At 37.4% G+C, this 14,826-nt stretch overlaps 1 protein-coding gene across 2 annotated transcripts in view; it reads left to right on the top strand.

Moving 5' to 3' along the window:
• Positions 1 to 14,826, top strand: part of LOC103150098 (alpha-1,6-mannosylglycoprotein 6-beta-N-acetylglucosaminyltransferase B-like) — a 143,081-nt gene that overhangs the window by 57,035 nt on the left and 71,220 nt on the right. For both annotated transcript variants that reach the window (XM_007569560.2, XM_007569559.2), the window contains exons 3-4: positions 3,870 to 4,020; positions 11,032 to 11,141. In XM_007569560.2, coding sequence (XP_007569622.1) covers positions 3,870 to 4,020; positions 11,032 to 11,141 — 261 coding nt within the window. The remainder of the gene's footprint in view (positions 1 to 3,869; positions 4,021 to 11,031; positions 11,142 to 14,826) is intronic.

Below are 14,826 nucleotides of genomic sequence, written 5' to 3'. Positions count from 1 at the left end.
AAAAGACGTACAACAATGCCAGTTTAAACTTTGATCTATTTGCAAAACGACTGAGCTCTGCAACATTAAAACATGGATAGAACTGTAACTACATTAATCATAGCTCTTTTTCTCTTCAGTGTTTCTGTCGGTTTCTGGTGGTGCAGCTCTGTGCTGCCTTCAGGAGAATGGGACATCAGAGTATCATCCATAAAATTTCACCCACATGGCATTTATTGAGCAAACCAGAGCTTTCAGTGGAAAAACTAAAGTTCCAGATCCTTTTAATGCCATACAAATATGAGACAGAACCATGGATTATATCTTTATATAGACCTGTCTATTGATTTATAGATTAATAGTTTTACTGGACAGAAATTACAAAGAACAAATCTGGTTCTTAATCAAATCCTAATGAGTGAAATTGCAAGTGTCATGGAGTCACTGAACAGCCTCATGACATTAACACTGACATGAAACATAATATTGAAGAAATAAATATATCGAATCTAATTAAAAACATAAATAAGTGATAAGTTCTTTATTGTTATGGTCTGTAGATATATTTATTCTCAGTACTAGATATTGTCTCAACAAACCCACGGCACTTCAACAATATTATTTTACCTTTTATCTGGAAATAATGCCATAGTCCTCTACGTTTGCCTCATTCCTCGCACGCACAAGGGTTAAAAGTGCTGTGGTACCGTTGTTCTATCACACCCGTTTCATACCGGACCACTTAGAGCACCGGTGTTAACGCTATAAAATTAACACCCTCTATCGTGGTATCACCCATGGAGGGCTTTCTTTATTTAAATGGGTTAATTTTTCAGAGGGATACAAAGTGAGGGTATCGTGATTTTAGTAATTACATGTTTACAAGAGCAATTTTCTGTTGTCCTTCCGTGGAAGCGGGCAGCTTTCAAACGGAAATAAAAGACTTTTTAATATAACTTTGACATGATCACAGAACTGCCAAAACATATGTACAAAAATACCAGACAAAGTGAATCACAGCAACATCATCAGCCGGTGTAACGCTGAACTGATGCGGTGAAGCTACCAGTAGCAGGAGAGCGGAGCTGAGGCAAGAAGCTACAAACACTGAAGAGAAGGAGAGCTGCCATTGATACTGTTGCAGCCAAGCATGTTTTAATGTTACACAATACAGTTTTACCAAGTTGCTCAAAGTCTAAACTGGTATTGTTGTGCATTTAAGGTGTAAAGTTTACCTTCGACCAAACGCCCCCCAAAGAAATCTCAGCGGGTCCTCTGAACGCCCCCGGGGGGGTGGTACCGCCCACGTTGAGAACCGCTAATTTAGATGGATTTTGACGATAAACTCCATCCAATCTGACTGATCTTGACCTGCAACAAACACTGAGCGGACCTTTCACTGTATGTAGAGACATGCATAATAAGGATTTAAATCTGATATCTGTCCTTTTTTTATAGCAAGTATTTAAAATACTTTACTAAGATTCATTTGTTCAACAAAAATTCAAGAGCAGTGACACAAACATCTGTTTTTTGCCAGTTTAAATGTTGATAGAGATTCAAAATCAGCACATTGCTTGCAAGCCAGTGACATGACATGCATTTTAACTGGAACAATTCACAAATACAAATTAACTTGCTACTGCATGCTGTGCTTCTCATCAGTCTGTTTTATGATCCAAATAATGAGCTCTTTGGAAGAGTTGTTTTTTCAGACAAATATCCCTATTAGAAATAAGGAAATTTCAAATTCATGAAATAACCCATTTCCTAGCGTATTGCTATGCATGTGAAATGATGACTTGTTCAGCATTTTTTTTATTGCGTTATTGTGTTTTCATTGTAATTCCAAGGCAGTTAAAAGATTTTCTGGAGACACTGAAATGGCAAACTTAATTCCCTCTCTTTCATTTTTGTTCTTCTTCCTTTGTTTTGCGTTAAACATGGTCAGAGGTGGAATAAAATATGCCTTGTCTCTCCCATTCTTTACATACTGGAAAAGGGATGACATTCCCAGTATGGTCTCCAGTTTTCTACTACAGAGACTTGAATGAGCCGTTGTCTGCTTTGCAGTAATTAATCCTTAAAAAAATATAATATTTACGGAAATATTTGTTCCTTAAATTCTGATTTGAGACAAACTAGTAAGCAATTGCAGCTGTTAAAGACATTCAAAGTATAATTTTAGTCACTCCTCATCTGTTTCAAGTCACAATAAACATTAACCAACATTTTAATATCATGTAGCTTAAGGTAAGGAAACCTCTCCTAAAGTTTAAATGACCTTACTCAGACCGTCAGCATTAACAGGCAGTCATAAAGTTTTCTGAAGCCATCCAGCAGCACACTATGACAGAGTACTCTGTTGCCAACGAGAATGTGAAACTGTCAGTCTCAGATAAATTCATCAATAGCTGAGGTGATAACTCACTAAAGTTACAATTTGTCCTCTTCCTGCTGGGCACTAAGACAGACGCTGGCCTTGTGCAGGGACTCTTAGACCCCGGAGCCCATTGGCTGTAATTGCTTGTCAAGGGACAGACAGGGGTTCGATAGAGGCGTCTGTCATTGAAATTTGGCCATTTCCAGCGTCCATGCAGCTCTGATGGGATTTATTGGAATACACTCTGACCCATTTGTCCCTTTATGACTTAATGACAAACTATAATGTGGTTTTGAGGCATATAATGTTGACACTTCTGAGAAAAGTTGGAACAACAGCTGTCATGTTTCGATACGTTTCAGTTAGGCAGGTTCCAGATTTAGGGTTTCAAGTTGTTCAGTTTATTTGAAGGGGCATGCAAAAGACTGACATGACACTGTAATAAACATGACATAACATCTGTCATGAAGGAGACTTCAGAAAGGTTTACAACTGTTGTCATTTGGTAAATAATGACACTTTTAATGCAACTTTTAATGCAACTTTGAATTACAAGTGTCAATATTTACAGAATAATGCATTTTTAATGCAACTTTTAATGAGACTTGACACTAAAAATGTCCATTTACTGAATAATGCACTTTAATGCATCATTCAGTAAATGGACATTTACTGAATAATGCAGTAAATGTCTATTACTGCATTTACTACTTTAATAGACATTGACACTTCTAATGAAAGTTTGCCTTAGAAGTATCAATATTTACTCAATAATGCACTTTTAATGCAACTTTTAAAACAATTTTCCATTAACATTGTCTATACTTACTGAATAATCCACTTGTAATCCAATTTTTAATGCAAAATTGCATTAAAAGTGTCATTATTTACCAAATGACACTTCATTACAACAGCCATAAACATTTCTGAACATGTTCACACCAGGTGTTATGTCATGTTCATGACAATGGGATTCAGTCACCACTGAATAAACATTGAAAGTCCATTTCCTTCCATCTAAGCAACTTGCAATTATTTATGAAAAGTAAAAGGTAAATGGATGTCCACACAAGGCCAGACATCCATTCATCTTTTAATTTCTAAAATCCACTAGTTAATTTCTCGGCTCATCTCTGGGCTAAATATATTATTAGATGGACACATCCACTTAAACTTTATAAGAACTTTTTGTCTTTATAAAATATACTAAGGTAGCAGAATACTTGGATGCTCTACAAAGTCACAGTTGCATAATTTGCTGACAAATGTATTTTCGGACATAAATATGTCGCCCACCGGAAGGAACTATTATGTCATTATCTGTACCATAATGAACAAAAATAAAACACAACAACACAACATCAACCATTCACAAATGTTGAGCCTTCAATGAAGCTGCAAACTTTACGGTTGCCTTGCTCACTGTTTACTATGCCACCTGTTTATCCCCGGTCCTAGCTTTTTATTTACCTTCTGTCTTTGCTTCTGTGGTCTTCTCTCCTCTCAGTGCTGGGAGGTGTGGAGTCACGCGGTGTGCTGAGGAAGATCAGTGACATGTTGGAGGTGATCCTGAAGAGGATGGACACGCTGTCCAAACTCGACAACAGCTCCACGTCGGATGCGAGGCGCCTGGATGAGCTCAGCTCTGCTATCAACAGGTAGGAAAGTTGCCCCACGCCACAGGCTTTTGGTGAAACAGTACTCAGATTTAGAAAACATATGGTAATGGTTATTAAATGAACAAAACATATTTGTTTTATTTTGAAAATGTACAGTTTCAGCTCTGATTTCCTACAACATCTGAGCAAAATTTAAGAGTAGCAAGTATTCTCTATATGTGACTTTTTTTGTTATTGTTTATAACACTTGGAAGCAAATAAAAATAACAATTTACCTCTAATAGACATAAAGCACAAGCCAAGATGAGAAAACGATGACAATGCAACTCAGAAAGTGACCAAAAAATATTTACCCTGAAACTCCTGGGGTATTTCTTTAACTCCAGTGAGTATTTCATGTTGTTGTGGATAGTTTAATCAAATACTGCGACAACAGACCAAAATGAGGCTCATTATTTCTCTCTTGGTGCTGCTTGTTTTCTATATACAGTCGATAGTAAATAAAATCAGTAAAAAGAGCAAGGGGGGACATATGCAGGATAGGTCAAAAAGTCAGAAATCAAGGTTACTAGTAATCAACACAAGGCAGGATAGAGTGCCTCCTCTAACATGGCTGCCATAGGCTCATCATTCTTCACAGACCATGATTTTGAATTACACCACAACATGCTATTGATTTCTGCTCCAAGGATTTCACCTCAGATGTTGTTTTAAAAAAAAAAGAAGAAAAAAACAGATGTTTTCTTTTCTATTTTTATACTAATCCAGCCATAGAAAATGGATGGCATATTCCTTTAAACCCATTATATAGGTTTAGTAACTTAGGTAATGGATTGTTTAAACCCAAAGATCCTACACATGTATATAAATGTAAATAAAATAGACTCAATAAATTTTAGTCACATTCCTGTTTGTTGTTTATAGATCAGTCTGGGTCTAAATATCAGATGGCTGAACTAGTTTGTTGCATTCCAGAGTGGTGCTATGTTTTACTTGGTAAGCACTGCTGCAGACACAGATAGTCATTTCTACCCTCATCCACTTCATATTTTACTGCTTTTATCAATTTATGCCCATTTTTCCATGTAGGAAATGGTAGAGCAATGTTTGGAACTGACAGATGGATGCTACTCTTGACTTTTCAAAATATGATTACATAACGGGTTTTTTAAAAGGGGTAACATAACACAATAATAGCATATTTAATACCATATAATAGCATATTTCCAAAATATGAAATATGCCCAAATAGTAAACTAAAATTAGTTTTTCATAATACATTGTTCTTGTAAATTCAATAAATTGCACAGACTTTGTTTTAATCCATTTTATAATTTTAAACATAACTCTGGGATTAACTGGGTTAAATCTCCTCACCTCACCCAGTCTGTTAAATCAACCCAGTTTTTAATCGATTTGTATTTGACTTCAGATTGGACTGTTGGACTAGTAACCCACTTTAGCTTGTTTTCTTGTTTTAATGGTGTTACAGGAAGAGGACAGTAAAGGAGGATTTAATTACCTATCACAGGGGAAACTGGAGACATTTAGTGTTCAGATCATTTTTTGAAAACTTGCTGAATGTGCATTCAAATTATTAAAAAGATAAACCAGAATTTTTTTTTTTTTTTAGTTAGAATTTGGATATGTTGTGGGTGTTAGTGAAATAAACTAAACAAACCTGACTGGGACACAACAAAAAACACTAGATCAGGAAGAATGATCAAAGCTTTACTCCAAAATAACAATGAAATCCATAAACAATTGGATTAGAAAAGGACGAAAAGAGAAGTTTTATGTCGGACACCATAGGTTTTGTTTTGTTAGAAATTGCACCTCTTTTTTTTTTTTTTACAAAATTGCCTCATGCATTCCTCTATTTCATTTCGATCACTCTCGTATTTGATTGTGGAAATTGCCCCCATTACGTCCCAATCAGTGCAGACAGGAAAGTCGTGCTGCTCCAGGCTCTTATCTAACTTCCCCTCCTTTCGCTGCATCCACACCCAAACATCCCGTCTTCTCTGTCTAACATTTTCTTTATTCCAAATTTTGTTTCCAGACAGCCTAACTAAACTCACCAGGTGTGATGTGATGCACACTGACAGCAGCCCCTTTCGCTTCTTCAAAACCTCGTTAAATGATCCTCGATAAGCACTCCGGTTCAGATCCGCGGAGAGGCGCCAGAGCGGAAAGATGGAACGATTAATATGGTCTGACGTTGGTGTTAACTGCAATCAATGTCTAGTAATGGGCTGTTTAATGCAGAGGAAGCTGTTCTCCTCTTGGGCCATTACAGAGAAGTAAGGATGTAATGGTCTGTTGTCAGAGAGCCGTACCAGCGTGATGCATCCATGTTTTACTGTCCTGAAGGGATTTAGACTGGATTTAGGGTGAGCAGGGTAGAGAGTTATAGTCAAGCTGTAATTAGCTTCAAAGCAAACTTCAATCAATGATAATTACTTTATGACTTGACCATATCCACTGTGGATGTTGGACATGTTAGAATGTAATAGTCATGGTTTGTGTGGGTTTGTTGTCTTTTTCTCAATGCATGTCTTTTTTGGTTTTAATTCTCCTCTGCAATGGACCACAAGGAAAATCTGATTCAGACACAATGTAGGAACTGGCAATTCAAAGCAAATGATGGATCTGATCATGATAACTTAATTGGCTACTTGAATTCTTGAGGAAATGTGTAAAGCAGGGCTGCACTTACGAGAACGTGGGCCCTGAGCTGGAGACATTTTTTTCCACTGAGGAAAAAATACTTTACCAATTCAAACGGTAGTCCGGTTCATTTTAGGGTTATTATGTGTTCGACCCATTAACCTTTCACTAAAATGTATTAAAAACAGTTCAATAATTATATTTGTTTTAAGCAGTGACTGCAATCTCACACACGGGGCAACACCACTGCTCCTAATATTGAAAACAGTATTGACTGCTTATCACAAAAACGTTGAAAAGTTTGAAGAAGAAAAATAAAACAGAAATGAATGAGTTATTTTAGTTTTTGTTTTTATCCAGAGCTTCTCCAAAGCTGCAACTGGATTCTTCTTAGTGTTTTGACTTTTTTTTTTTTTTTGGCAGACTTGCTCTCTTCTGAATGTTTGAAAAATCTTTATTTATACTCTTGGTGAATATCAGGAAGGAACTGAGCACCATTGACTTGGCTATTCTACATGGATGAAATCTCAATATTAAATTTTGTGTTGCTTGATTTTCTTTACCTTACTTGTGTGGCTTTTATTTTGGAGGAGTTCTTGTTCCAGTTTTAAGCGTCCTGATATAAAATTTTGAGCAGGAAATATTTTGATATTCGCAGTGTGAGAATGACATGGACGGTAGGATTTGCTTGACATCCCTTGAGACGAGCAGCTACGTTATCAAAGCAGAAAGTTTCCAAGTCTGTTCATTCATTCTGTCATTTACTTCTGACATCCAGTCTGTTGGGGGGTTTTTAACAGAGTTGGTCAAAACGTACAATAGTTATCCTTTTTACTCTCCCAACCATGACTGTCTTTCCTGTCTCTCCCATCACCCACTTCTTATACTTCATTTCCAAACACACATACAGAATACAGTACAGCAGAGTGTGTGAGTACACGGGGTAAGACTGACAAGGTAAAAGTATGATTTTTATTTTTTTTTTTTTTTTTTCCAGTGGGGAATGGTGCAAATGGGGAAAATAGAGATTTATGGAAATATCTCAAATTCCAGGCCAGTCAGGAGTGCATTTACAGAAAGACACACTTTTGCACACATGCAGGGTGGGAGTCTCGGCTCTGTGTGAGCTTCATTGCTGCTGACACACTCCCATGTAGCAGCGAATGGAACTTGATGTCTGAAGCCCCAGCCTGCGATTCGCCCACGGGGCAGCCACTCGTTAGAGCAGAAAACTGAGAGCAATAACAAGCCAGGGAGGGGGGCAGCAATGAGCCTGGGAAAATAAGCAAGTGAGATGAAAGCGCTGACAAGGATGCAGAGTTGATTCACTGTTTACTGTGCTACGAAAAAGGCTGGTAAGTCCCCCTTTAGATGTACGCTCTCCAAAGATCAGTCTCTGTCCTTGAGCTTACCCATTCCTCCCCCTTAAGCACACAAGAAGGCTCAGTCAGTAACAACATTTATCCCAGAGGGCTTCTTTCCACGGCACCGTGCGCTTTCTCATAAATTTGCTGCAGGTACTCGGGTAAGAAACGACTTGTTTTCTTTTTGACAGTACATACAAGCTCTGTGGATTTAATCTTTTAGGTTTACAAACAATATCTTAACTTCTGAACATTCCAAGGAACGCTGAACAATTCACCCACTGGAAAAAAAAAAAAAAAGAAGAATGGGACCATTTCAAACCGGCCAGAAAAAAAAGATGACCAACCTAAACCGGAAGGTATGACAAGAAGAGCATTTCTAAAATGTTCGTCTTGCTATACAGTGGCATTATTAACTGAACTGGCACAGAAATCAGTACAATTAGCAATGACACTGAAAAGTAATTATTTTCTGTTCTACTTAGTTTGCTTCTGTACTTGACTAAATTAAAAATAAAGTTGCTGTTGTCAGACACTTTAAAAACCGTTGTCGTAAAACAAATTAAATCTGAAATGGATAATGAAACATGGCTCAAAGACAAAATGTTTTAATCACAGTCACTTTTGAAATACTATGAAGTGCATGTACTTTAAAAGATTTGAGTAAATTCCAAGGCATGCTGACTAAACTTCTAATTTTGTCAATAAATTAAGCATTTTGTGCTGTTTCTTTAGTGTCGGACACTTCGGTCACTGGAAGCGGCTGGATCGCAACAAAATGATGGTTTCCCTGTGAACCAGCTCAGTGTAAACGAGGCCTGAAATGTCACAGAGTTGAAACCTTACTTTTGTTTTCCAGGCCAACTGAAAAACTACTGTAGGTCACATTGCTGAACTATATTGCCGGTACCAGTAGAAACGTTTCAAAAACCAGTGTGCACCCCTGCTAGCTGTGGGCGAGCAAGCTGCTAGCTGGTGTTACAGAGAGCAGGAAGAGTGAGTTTAATGAATTACTTTGTCTTTGCTGTCATTATTTGCCTTTGGGATAAGGCACTTTTTGCCCAGAGGATTTTGTTTGATAATTTTCTTCCCTAAGCAAAATCTGACAAAAAGAGAAACACAAGTATATACACTTTATTTTGTTGTATTTTTACTGTATAACTCAAGTTAACGTTGATTTTCTCGAGTTGTTACGCTTCCACTAAACACCCATCATCTTTCTTCCTCATCTACATGCATTCTGCCATTTTTGTCTTTCCTTGGCTCCTCCATGTTAGTCCCATTGGCAAAAGAACTAACTGTCTACATTCATCAAAAGGAAGGGAGCTTTACAGCATAAGGCATGCAACAGTGGGCCATCAAATATGCATAATCTTGTATTTCTTTGATCCCAATCGTTCTCTAATGTTTCAGTCAAGCCGTTTTGTTGGCTTCCACACGACGGCACACAGGATCCATTTATTTTATCATTCCTCCAAAAACAAAATTCCCCCTGGTTTTTGTTGCTGCTGTTGGTTGATCTAGTTCCCTTTATTTTCTGCCAGTTTATATTCCTGTTCACAATCCAAGTATGTTTCTGGCTTCTGTTTTTGCCCTATTTAGGTCCCATTGTGAAATCTCCATTTTTCAGTCTTTTAATCTGTTTCGCTTCCTTTATGTGTCCCTTTATAACCGACTCCGTTATGGAGTCAGATGAGTTTACACTGCAGCAGACTGCAGACATGAGATTAGAGGGTGACACTCCAGAGAGTCCATTTGGCACAAAGTCCTGTCAAAGAAAGTCCAAAAGTGGCATTGGGTGATCAGCTCAGCGTGCAAAGGTTTTGTCCTTTGAGAAAAATACATAATTGATTTTGCAGTGATCTCCAACTTGATATTCTTTGAAATGTTGTTAGGAATGGCATAAATGTTTCACTTTTGAAAAACTAATTTCACTCCTGAAAGTGCCCAAGCTATACATTTGACACAGAGAAGAACATTTATACTTCTGTTGCTAAGCTAAAATGCTGTTGGACAAAACAAAAAATGAGTAAGGTTAAGGAAATCCACTTACTGACACCAAGTATTGTGGTTTCTATTTTGGCTTTTGCCCTATTTACTGTTTAAATGTGCTGGGATACTATTTTATATTTTATAGCCAGTCACTGCTGTGCACTGTGTGCTCTCCATTCATGCACATCCTGGTGAAGAGAAGAGGGAGTTTTCCTAAACCCCAGCATGGAAGACGTGTAGTCCCTGAGAAAAATAAACCTGGGCAGCATGGAGATTGGATGACAGTAGGAAAAGGAACGGCAGACCGGATATCAGTGGGATTGTGATTCAAGGAGATTATGGGGATAAAGTTGTTGTTAGTGCTCCCAAATGCCCAAAGATGTTCTTGCTAATTAATACAATTTATTAAGTTCACCTGGAGATTTATGCTGCTGAACCTAATCAGTTATGAACCTATGTTTAAGGGAAAGACCGATCAATATGAAAGCATTTCACGTGCCAAAACTTTCTCATTAACAAAAAAAAAGACAATCTTTAATATATTTTTCCCTGAAAACTGTTGGCTCTTCTTCAGGTTGTAAAATAACTTGAGTTTGTTGTGCAAATGCTACTTTGGGCCATTACAGACAAATTTTAGACGTTTCTGATTGGTGTTCATGTGCAGTAACCATAATCATAACCATTACGTGTTTAAACATAACCTAATCTTAATCTAAACTGAAATGAAGCTCTAAGCCCAATCCCTGTGGACACACCGGTCTTATTATGTGAATGGGAGTTCTCCCATCCTAAAAGGGGAAAAGAAACTGTTATACAAGTCAATTTCTTTTTCACGCTCCAATAGTGTAGAGTCTACATCTGGCAAAACTAACACAACCCAATCGGCTGGAAGGAAGTAGAGACAGAGGGAGAGGAAACAAACTAATAGGAAAAAAGAATAGAAAGCAAACATTTAGAGACATGAACTCATGAACACATGAACAACTACCTTCTCCATGTTTCTGTGTTTTCATGTGTGTTGCAGGTTTCAACCAGCTGGCCTGGTGGAGAGGATCCAAGCTATAGCTCAAAATGTTTCCAACATGGCCATCAGAGTGGAGCAGATGCTGCAAAGTAGCATGATGCAAGGCAGAGGTACAGTGTAACCCTGATATTGCTTTACAATCATTTTGTCTGAGCTTTCACCCCCTTGATTGAAATGAATACTGTAAATATCAATTTGTTTTAAATACAGTAGTACAAATTGATATCGTCGAAATCAGATCAGCTTTAAAGCTTTTGGAAAGCCACAACAAGTTTGTACATTTTATGTAATAGCTAGATTAGAAAACTTGACACTATGACATTTGAGAGAAAGAAAGCTGGTTTTATATCTCACTCTTGAACAAACTCCCACTCACTTTTAATGGTGTGTACCAACACTGAGTTTCTAAGGTCTACACACACTCCTCTCAGTGCTTGCAGCTTCGCCTGTTGGGGATGACTCAGCAGATTTTGACATTTGTTTTGGAAAGCTTTAACAATGGTTTTAAATGATTTCTTGCACTGATGCCACAATTATCTTTTCAGTGACAAAAGTTGTATATTTTCCTCTAATTCATATAGCAGCAGGCTCTCCAGTGACCAATTTTTGATAAATATATTGAATTATGGTATGGGAGGTGAAGTTGGTTGGTGCTTTTGTGCAGTAAAACAGTGCTGTGTAAGTCAAACTTAACCGAATCAAATGTCCCTTTGCACGTCTGCATTTGTTTGGGTTTGATGCTTTTGTCTTCCAAAAAGAAGGCAGAATATTTCTTTCCAAAAACATCATTTTTCAATCCAATTTGTGGACATTTTGTTATTCTAAATTAGGTTTTGTTTACATGTATGGTAGTATGGATTCATCGGATGGATGAAGTGGCAATGCAACGATTCAAATTGGTGATAGAGGTGGACAGGAGCAAGACTGGATGCAGACTTTTCAATTCAGCAATAATTGAGGGTTTTTTTTCTATTTATTTTGCATCAAAATAAATAGATTTTGATGCAAACATCAAACAAACATAGTTTATAATACATTTTACAAAATCAGCATTAAGTTTATTGACAGAAACATAATCAATTCAGTCCAATCATACAGAAAGGCTCAAAGTCAGTTACATATTTTTCATTTTTAATTGTAAATATGAAGTAAAACTGTGATGTTTCAGGTGTCTGAATGTTCTTACTGACCCAAAGTGAACCCGAGTTTCTATAGTCTCATATTTGTCTCCACTTTTTGATTGATGCTTGTCATTGCAAACAGCACCTCTTAGATATTATAAAGACCAGACAAATGTGTATGCAGCCACCAAAACAATCAATAGAGCAGCGCCTCAGAGGGGCACACAGGTGGCTAAAAACTGCAATGTGGAAACGATTAAGAAAAACAAGCAGAAAGAAATCCATACTATATATTAACACTACTGCTTATCTGGAAAAACAGTATGTTTTCTCTGTAATCTTCCCCAAAGAAAGCATAAAGTGCCACAGCTCACAGTTGTCCTTCGCTGTGCTTAACTTGAAGTCCAGCTGGATTTGTGCACAGCTGTCAGCTTTGGTTAAAGCAAAACTAAACTGTCACTGTTACTCATAGCAGACGAGGGAGACTTGCAACAAGTCACAGGTGTTATTTATTGGTTTCTCCACTGACAAGGATCACTTCTGATATCTGTCAGGAAGCACTCTTTCCAACCATTCATGCCTGTATACTGATCCTAAAGAAGCACGGTAGAGCATCCTATTATCACAGAGTTTAGTGCCCATTTACAGCACATCTTCTTATTGTCTCAGTGACATAGAAAGGAGAGCAGGTTTGGGTAGATAATGTTCCAGCATGACCTCTTGTGCATAGGAGGTCTCTAAACTATTTTCCCAGAAGTTTTAATTGCAGCTGTATTTAATTATTAGTATGAAAAACCATGCAAGAAAATTGGATTTCAGGAAAATCCTGGACTTGAGCATCAAAATCTCTTCTAAATGTAACCTAAATATTCTATAAAATGTGTTTCTAATCATAATCATGACACAAACACTGATCCAAAATTCTGATTTTGTGCTGTAAAAGAAAAAGTCTGATTAAAATGATTAGGTGTTGACAGGGTTTATTGATCATTGATTACATCTGATAGTGTGTCTTTTGTGGGGTGCTGATCATCATTTACCATTTTCACACTTTTTCAGTTTAAGAATTTTTGTCGCCCAAAAATGTGTTTTGGGGTTCTAAATGAGTTTCCTGTTACGTAATATTTTATAATTACCACGTGTTAATATCTACTCACTATGGGGGTGCTTTGTACACTCTTTTCCATATTTTACTCATACGCTGCTGCAAGGAAATGTGATTATGTGACTCCAACTAAAGGTAATTAGGTCACAGTCTGTCATAAAGAGTTAACTGGACTAAACGGAGAGCAGAGCTCTTAATTAAGTTAGTGTGTATGATAAAGTCCTCATAAAATTAAACATACAACTTAATTAATTTATTCACAAAATTTGAAAATTTTTTTTATATCTCCATAATGTCATAAAATATGCAAGGACTAGAGCTGCACAGTACAGAGAATCGGTCATTAACGAGTGTAATATCGACATTTATTTATGTCAATAATAAATTTCTCCTGATGGATGGAGGCTCTGAGCTTGGCTACACTGGATGCATATTTTAGTTTAAGTGCTAGAGCTAATAAAGTCTAAGATATTGCTTTAATGAAAATGATTCAGCAAAATAATGGGTAACGAAATTATATGCAAATGTATGTTACATAGCATTGACATGTTTTAAATGGCAACTCGCGGTTACAAATTTGAGGCACGATTTGCTGTAGCATTTTTAGTAAATCACCAAAAATAAGACACACTGACATTGCTTTTTTCTGTCATTCAGTGCTTATCTTCTTTCTCAACATTTTTAGTCAAAACCTAAATAACACTGAAAAGAATTTCCTCCCCCTCTCCTTTGCTTTTTCTCTTCGGGGTAACTCTTTACTTGAGAATAAATGAGAGTTGCGTCTCCTTTTGTTTTCCCCTGCTGCGTCTGCGGAGACAATAGCGCATGGCAAAATGAAAATACTGCTCCTTTCTCTAATCACAAATGAATTGAAATCCTGCTGGCAGACTTTATCATACGGCTCAGTGGCAGTTTATTCATCTCGTGCTTTGGCATGTGGGAGAGGAAGCAGAGCGGGAGTTGGAACGCGCAGTTAAAAATTTCCCTTTTCGTGTAATGGCTCGCAGGGACAGGACTAAAGCCTTTATCTAGTTAAATGACCACATTTTCAATTGTTGCTGCTGTAATCATATTTGCAGACACAGTGAGTCTCTGTGTGTGTTTTCAGTAACAGGAGAGAATCACAAATGAATTGAAATCCTGCTGGCAGACCGTGGAAGACTTGTGTAGAGGAATTTCTCTTTTTCATTAAGCAAATGGAAACAGACAGAATATGAGTCAAAGGAAAGTTGTTGGTTTAGAGAGACAGGAGAGAGGGGGGATGGAAAACACTGAGGATGATGAAGCACCAAGATGAGTCCATGTCTGTGTCTCTGTGACTGTTCCTATGTTTTACTGGCATCAGCTGCAGAAGAGCAGTTAACTAAGTCAGTGAAGCAATTAATGCAGTGGCCGCAGTCTAAGTGTGCAGACATAATTGTTGGTGAAACGCCTGCAACAGCTGGCAGCAGCAAAACTCAACATCTAATGGTGGACCTTTTGAATAGTGAGCAGATGAGACAATTCACAGAAGTAGGAAGATTTTCAAGACCTATGTCACTGTGAATCATAATGTTAAAGAAACATTGC

Source organism: Poecilia formosa, unplaced genomic scaffold (assembly GCF_000485575.1).
Source record: "Poecilia formosa unplaced genomic scaffold, Poecilia_formosa-5.1.2 Scaffold242, whole genome shotgun sequence".
NCBI classification, from domain to species: Eukaryota; Metazoa; Chordata; class Actinopteri; order Cyprinodontiformes; family Poeciliidae; genus Poecilia; species Poecilia formosa.
Note: the sequence above shows the minus strand (reverse complement) of the source record. Positions and strands in the feature narration are given on the sequence as shown.